Here is a 7,296-nt window from a genome sequence, read left to right as displayed (position 1 = left end):
TGAAACCACAAATTGGGTGGAGGCTCCTGAGCAGCAAGAGCTGCTGCAATTTCATCACCTGTTCTTTTGGACTAACCAGAGCAGCTCTGAGGAGTGAAGGCTGATGGATCAGAGACATATTTTGGAGGGAAGATCTGCAGCAGCAGGACCAGAGAGGTCAGCTTTAGCAGGCTTTTTCCTGCCCTTTCATGCCCTAGACTGCTGTGTAGGATGCAGTGGTGGATTTCAGTGATGAAGAACTTTACAGACACCATTCCCAGTGTTTCCTGGGTGTTTACACCAGACCTAAGGACTTGGAGCATTTTGTCAGTCCCATTTTGTCACACCTGCTTGGTGTGACATCCAGTCATGGTATGAGCCCAGACCTGGATACCAAGTGAGGGTGGGCTCATGTTTCCTCCCTGATTCCCAGATGCATGTCATGGTTCTGCCTGCATGGACAGGGAGCAGGAGCAGAGCTGGAGGCTGCTGTGCTCTCCCAGGGCTGTGCTCATCAGGTGTGCAGAGTGTGCTGTACCAAGTGCTTGTTGTTACAGAGTTATGGTGTTGGCATTTAGATGTCACAGAATATGAAATAACCCGTAATTACAGTCTAATTGTTCTGGCAGAGTTTTATTATTTTATAATATTGCATGAAGAGCTTTTATCTCCCCTTAGCATTATTGTGGCTATTATCCCCTCAGGATGCCCCTCCAGCATATATCCACCCTGATTACTGTTCTGGGAACTGCCAATCTCTGTTCTGGCTCCAAGTACATCCTACCCTGCATGCTGTCCTCAGGATGAGCACTGGGATGGGTGGTTGAGGTAGGATGTGTCACACACGGTGCCCCAAAAGCACATCAGATGTGTAATTTTTCACAGTACAGCTCCAAGCCTTGCTTGGTTCTGGCAAAGGCTCAGCTTTGGTTTCCCAAACCACAGTTTCCTCTTACAGTTATCAAGATTCCAGAAAGACTGGGACTCCCAGTGCTTCCATTTCTTTGTGTTGTCCTGAAAGCCAATGCTTCCACCTGCTTCTTGCTTTTTGCTTGTTCAGGCACATTTCCTGGAGGATTGGTGATGGACACAGAGCTGCTCAGGGACTGGCAGGAGGAACTGCTTCAGAGGGGTGCTTTAAATGCTGTTATTATCTGCACTAATAACTGCTGGATTGTCAGTGCCACAGAGTAAAGCAGCCAGGGGAGTAATTACCTGCAATTATCCTGCACAGTGTTCCAGGTCTGAACCAAAACAAAGCTTTTTCCAGTGTCTGCAGGCATTTGTCTTGGTTTTGTTTCCTGATCTAACAAAGCCAGTTCCTGGAATGGGTTTGAGGAAGCAAATGAACCCCAACTTCTCTCTGAGAACATTTGTGCCAGGTTTGTCCCTTCTCCTCTCCCACACACAGTTTTATGACACAGTCCACATTCTGAGGGCTCCCAGCATCACTGTGAGCCAGCAGCAGTGGGATGAAGTGCTGGAATTGTGTCTGTGTTAGAGTCACTCCAGAGCACTGAAATACCTTGGATTATGTGAGAAAACACACGTGCCCACACTCCCAGTCCTTGCCACAAAAGTGCAATAAGGGACAGGAGCTGCCATTGCTCCCAAACCTGGGGCTGTGGAGGGCAGGGGTGTGAGGCTGGCCAGGACACAGAGGACCTGGTGCAGGCTGCCAGTAGAGCCCTAAGGAAGCCAAATGGAAAGAGAAAAAGAGAATAATTTGTCCTTTAAAACTGACCCAAAGGTGAATGAAATATCATGGGAAGCAGTGAAAAAGACATGAATTGTTGTCTGCCAAAGAGCAGCATAAGGTTCCCCAGAGCAAAGGGGAAAACACTATTTGTAAGTCAAAGCCTGGGGACAGTGCTGCTCCTTGGGCTGAGGCAAAAAGCATTTTATCCACCCAGGTTTGTGCAGCCCAGGTTTAAAAATTTGCCTGTGAAACATTGGACTTCAATCACTCAGCATCAGAATGACCCTTCACACTTTGGATATGTGCCTCAGTGTCTGGGATTAACAGGACACCTCTGCCTTTAATTGAAATCTGATCTAATAAAAAAGAGAGTTGTCCCCTTGTCTTTTTTTCCACTCCACGGGTTAGGGGGCCCTTAGCACAATTACTCTTTCAATTTGAAAATTCATTCTGACAGATTGCAGAGACATCAGGAACAAGCATGGAGCTGGCAGCAAACTGTGGCTATTGCTGACCATCAGGGATCTCATCTCCCAGCCTGACCACCAGGGAGATACCAGATATCCCAGCCTCATTGTTGGAAAGATTTGGAATCTTTGGGTTAAGCCTTCTCCCTCAGAAGTGACACTGTGCTTGTTTGGGACAGGAGGTTCATTCAGGGGTTCATTCCTCAGCCCAAGGGAAACGGGAAAGGTTGTGGATCTCACTGGCACCGCCCTGCTCCTATCCTCCTGAGGATGAGGAATAAAGGACTCCCCACCCTCGGCTCTCCTTGTCCTGGGGGAGCAGTGAAGCTTGTTTACTGGCTGGGGACACAGGCACCCACAGTGCGGGGTCCCACTCACTGCTGGGGTACTTGCAGCCTCTGCACCTCCCCACCCTGGCACCTCTCACCTGCACCCCCATCCCCTGCCTGGGCTCCCTCCCTCCTCCTCCTCCTCCTCCCGCTCCGTCCTGCCCAGCGGTGCGCTGGGACCCGGCGGGCGCAGGCGGGGGATGCTGGCGGGAGGCGATGCGGGGTCCGAGGGGGCTGGGGGCTGTCCTGGGGGAGCCGGGTGGTTCCCGGGGGTCCTGGCGGCTAAGGGGAGTCCTGGAGAGCCCCGGGAGCCTGGGGGTTCTGGACAGTCCCGGGTGGTTCACGGCAGCTCCTGGAGACCCCCGAGGACTGGGGGGATCCTGGCCGCTCCCCGCCCCTCCAGGCGGAGAGTTTGCAGGGGAGAGGGATGCAAGGAGCAGGGCGGCTGCAAGACTTGGGGCGAATCGTGGAAAAAAAAAGGCGAGGGAGGAGCCGGGGTGGGCGGGAAAGCGGGGAGGGGGCTCGGGGACAGCCCCGGCTCCCGCTGCCGCCGCAGGGTGCGCGGGGCTCCGCCGGTGCCTGCAGGCGCGATGGAGAACGGCTCGGCCAGCGGCAACCAGAGCCTGGGCAGGATGCCCCGGCAGCCCCTGGAGCTGCAGGTGGTCACCATCCTGCTGGTGCTGCTCATCTGCGGCGTGGGCATCGCCGGCAACGCCATGGTGGTGCTGGTGGTGCTGCGCACCAAGCACATGGTGACCCCCACCAATTGCTACCTGGTGAGCCTGGCCGTGGCCGACCTCATCGTGCTGCTGGCCGCCGGGCTGCCCAACATCTCCGAAGTGCTGGCTTCTTGGGTGTACGGCTACGCCGGCTGCCTCTGCATCACCTACTTGCAGTACCTGGGCATCAACATCTCCGCCTGGTCCATCGCTGCCTTCACGGTGGAGCGGTACATCGCCATCTGCCACGCCATCAAGGCACAGCTCCTGTGCACCGTGTCCCGCGCCAGGCGCATCATCGCCTCGCTGTGGCTCTTCACCTCCCTCTATTGCCTCATGTGGTTCTTCCTGGTGGACACCACCCAGGTCACCTTCTCGGATGGGGCGCAGGTCACCTGTGGCTACCGGGTCTCCAGAAGCCTTTACATGCCCATTTACTTCTTGGATTTTGCCGTCTTCTATGTCATCCCGCTGGGGCTGGCCACTGTCCTCTACGGCCTCATTGCTCGCATCCTGTTCGCGAGCCCCGTGCCCGGCACCCCGCAGCATTCCCCGGGCTCCGGGCACCAGGGCAGCTCCCTCAAGCTCTCCTGCCGGGGCGGCAGGGCTGCCCTGAGCTCCCGCAAGCAGGTAGGGGCTCCCCGCCGTCTGGGGTCTGCTCTGCCAGGGGCTCGGGGCTTTGAGGGCCGTTCTGGCAGGGATGAGGCGCCACAAAGCTTTGTTTCCCTTTCTGGAGGGAGTGGGGAGCGTTGGTTTGCTGCAAAGGAGCCCCTCAAGCCCAGCGGGAGTCTGGCAGCACGGATGGGCTCCCCCTGCTTTGGTCGGGCTTGGTAGAGCAGGACAGGGATTCAGGCGGGGAGAGGCAGGAGTGCAGGCACTTCTGCTGGCTAATTAATTACTGATTGCCTCCCCGAGGAGGAGAGGGCTGGGTCACGTTATGGCAGTGGGACTCATCTCTCAGACAGCGTCCTGTGCAGGTGAGCTCACATTTAAAGGAGCAAAGAGAAGGGAGAACTGTCTTCCCTTGGAGACCAGCCCTGGCTGCAGCCCCCCCATCCGTGCAGCCGGGGGAGTCACTGCCACAGCGGTGTGTTTGCATTTCGGTGGTTCCTGTGTCTCTCAGCTGCCTCCTATCTCTCCGTATCCTTCTCCTCCCACCTCCTTCTGTCCTAATTGCTCATCCTTCTCTGTTCACATGGGCAATCACTGCCTCGTGTCCCATCTCTTTGGGCAGGTCAGTATACAGACAAGGGACAGTCCCACTCTGAATAGGCAGGGCCCATTCAGCTTTCCTTTTAAAGAAAGGGGTTGAATCTGGGACTTTGGCTTGAAGTCCATTAAATCACTAGTTCTGTTGTGATTTCCAAAGTAGGCTTCAGCCTGCCCTATAGTCCTTGTGTTTCCAGCTCAGTAGCTTGTTGTCTGCCTTGCACAGGAACCTCCATTCCCCAGGAGAGACGAGTCAGGGTCACAGAGGGGAAGCAAACAGCTCAGAGAACGTGTATTTCTTCATGAACTTCTGAATCTTTCCAGTCCAGCTTTTCCTCCCTTTTTCTCTGAAAGGTTTAAAGCAAGTGCTGACTTCTTCAAAAGCATTTGCCTGTTCTCCCATGGCCACTGGCTGCTGCAGGAGCCTCAGGCAGGGTGTTTTGCAGTGAGGGCTCTCGACTGGTTGATGGATCTCTCCTTCCAGAGCAGCTTGCTGGAGGGGCTGTGCTGCTCCCCCTGCAATGCTGTGCTGTGGAGTGGCACAGCATGCTCCAGCATTTTTGGGACAAGTGGCTGCTGGGGCATTCCAGCTCCTGGAAACATCTTCTGCTCTCTTTGCTGTTACACCAGGAGTTGACTCGAGATTGGCATTACCTCCCACAATATCCTAGCACACAAAGACTTCCTTGGAAAGCCTGACATCACAGTGCTGCCATCATAAGGAATAAAGAAGGCACTAAGTTTTTAAACTGTAAAGCAGTTTTCCAGGGCTTCCAGTTGGTGTGTGTGTAGCTCTGGAGGTGCCTCTGACCAGAGTACAGACACCCACATCAGCATTTCTCCTCTGGCCTCTCTTTATAGGGGAACTGGCTCTTCCAGGTCCCGTGCCCAGAGTTCCCTGGGAAAGCTCCTAAAGGGGCTCTCTCAGAAGGGCCTGTTTTTCTCCCCTGCCTGGATGGCTGAGGGAGATTTTCTGTGGCTGTGCTCCTACAGAACTGCCCTGCTTTTGGGGTGTGAAGGTGCTGCAGTTCTCTCACTGGTGCTTCTAAAAGCACTTAAATCCTGAGCAGGACAATAAACAAGGTGTGAGCTTTGCTGTATTTACCACTTCTACAAGCACCTCCAAGTCTGTATTTCTCCTCCCGAAGAGGGACCACTAGAGGGAGTGGGATTCCTAAAAAAAGGCTGTACAACTCAGAATGTACGGTGCAGGAATAAGGAGGGAGGATACTGGCTGGGGAGAAGCATCTGTGGCTTCCAGGAGAGGAGAAGAGGCTGGACACAGCTTTGTGAGACACCACTTGTACATTTTCTCAAATCTTTCCCAAAAGGCAACAAACTGTAGCAGCAAACAAGTTTCAGTCTTAGCAACAGCCTCAGCACTCATTGTATCACTGCAAGATCTTATTTTTGGAAGTGTCCTCACATTTCCATTAAACCACACACAGCAAACACCTTCTATTTTGGCCACAGCTGGGTAATAGTCCCTTTCTTCTAGGGAAAGTTTTGTTGCCACAAGCAATGACTCCCAGTTTCTACTCACGGCATTGCAGGAAGGTATAGTTTCTTTTGATGAAGTAAAATAGCACTCCAAGAAAAGCTGAGAGACTCTAAATGTGATCCCAGTGCTTATGTCCATACTAAGAACTGGATTATTGCACAACTCCCTTTCTGACATTTGAAACACCACTGCCTAGATACGCGTGTGGCATCAGTGTTTAGTCATACTTTCCTCCTTGGGGACGTGTGTATTGTGTTAGTATTTGTTTGAGGAGGATTGCCACTTACCAGAAATAGCTGTTGAAATTATTAGGATGACTGGTGTTTCAGTGCAAAACCCCAATTTCCTGAACGAGCTTATTTTGAGCTGAGGGCAATTACTGCTCACTTTTGAGTTCTCAGTTTCTTTTTGTTCCCAATATGTTTATGTAGTACTCCCCTAGTGTGCTGAAAATTAAAGTAACCCATGGTAAGTAGCTAAGTAAGCCCTATATCAGCACAAGTAATAAAAGATTCCTGACAGTCTCCTCTGCTTCCAGGGTTGCTCTGAACCAAAAGCCTGTTCCTGGAACGATGTAAGTGATGTAGGAAACCAGGAAACCCTAGGCAAGGAGATGAAGTGCATTCCCTGACACCCCTAAAACCTAGGTCCCTACCTTTAGACAAGTATTTTCCCCATTCATTTACTGTTATGTAAAATTTTCAAATTTGTTTTCTGGTACAGACATTCCCATGCTTATCCTAGCTCATTACAAGGATGGTGAATACCTTTCCTAAAGAGATTTAGAGGCTCTTCAATAGTAGATGACAATCTATAATTTCTGGTTTTATTTATGCAAGATTATTTCCTGATTAAAACGGTTTCAGCAAGAACTAGTGCCATGCCCTGGGTGTTTCTTTTAAATGCTTAGAGAGGGGAACTAGCTGTCTGCACCAGTGCTACAGTGGGAAAGTTGTGCTGGAGATTTAGCACCATCTGGCTATTTCTCTTTTTGCATCTCCCCCCCATCAAGGTGACCAAGATGCTGGCTGTGGTGGTGGCCCTCTTCGCCGTGCTGTGGCTGCCTTACCGCACACTGGTGGTGGTGAACTCCTTCGTGGACCCTCCGTACCTCAACACATGGTTCCTCCTCTTCTGCCGCCTGTGCATCTACCTGAACAGTGCCATCAACCCCATCATCTACAACCTCATGTCCCAGAAGTTCAGGGCTGCCTTCAGGAAGCTGTACAAGTGCCAGGAGAAGGGTGCTGAGCACCCTGCCCCGCCCTGCACCCCGGTGTACTACAGCACTGTGAAGGACTGTTCTCACGACAGCTCTGACCACAACCTCACCGAGCAGGAGGATCTGAGCAGGCTCCCTGCACCTGCAAAGAAACATAAACAAATCCCCTGA

At 52.5% G+C, this 7,296-nt stretch overlaps 1 protein-coding gene across 1 annotated transcript; it reads left to right on the top strand.

The window, feature by feature from the left end:
• The first annotated feature begins 285 nt into the window (after positions 1–285).
• LOC102100543 (thyrotropin-releasing hormone receptor-like) lies at positions 286–7,296 on the top strand. The gene is made up of 2 exons (XM_005524907.3): positions 286–3,823; positions 6,916–7,296. The coding sequence occupies exons 1-2, from the start codon at positions 2,675–2,677 to the stop codon at positions 7,294–7,296; spliced, it is 1,530 nt and encodes a 509-aa protein (XP_005524964.3). The 5' UTR covers positions 286–2,674.

This window comes from Pseudopodoces humilis, chromosome 19 (genome assembly GCF_049639895.1).
Source record: "Pseudopodoces humilis isolate 2021_Gansu_Grassland_sample_001 chromosome 19, ASM4963989v1, whole genome shotgun sequence".
In the NCBI taxonomy this organism is placed as follows: domain Eukaryota; kingdom Metazoa; phylum Chordata; class Aves; order Passeriformes; family Paridae; genus Pseudopodoces; species Pseudopodoces humilis.
The sequence above is the reverse complement of the archived record's forward strand: the minus strand, read 5'-3'. Positions and strand labels throughout refer to the sequence as shown.

Excerpts from the sequence above, each read along its gene's own strand:
- LOC102100543 (XM_005524907.3), top strand. The coding sequence starts at position 2,675 with ATGCTGGCGGGAGGCGATGCGGGGTCCGAGGGGGCTGGGGGCTGTCCT. Across the intron at positions 3,824-6,915 it reads CCCTGAGCTCCCGCAAGCAG|GTGACCAAGATGCTGGCTGT; the intron begins GTAGGGGCTCCC and ends CCCCCCATCAAG.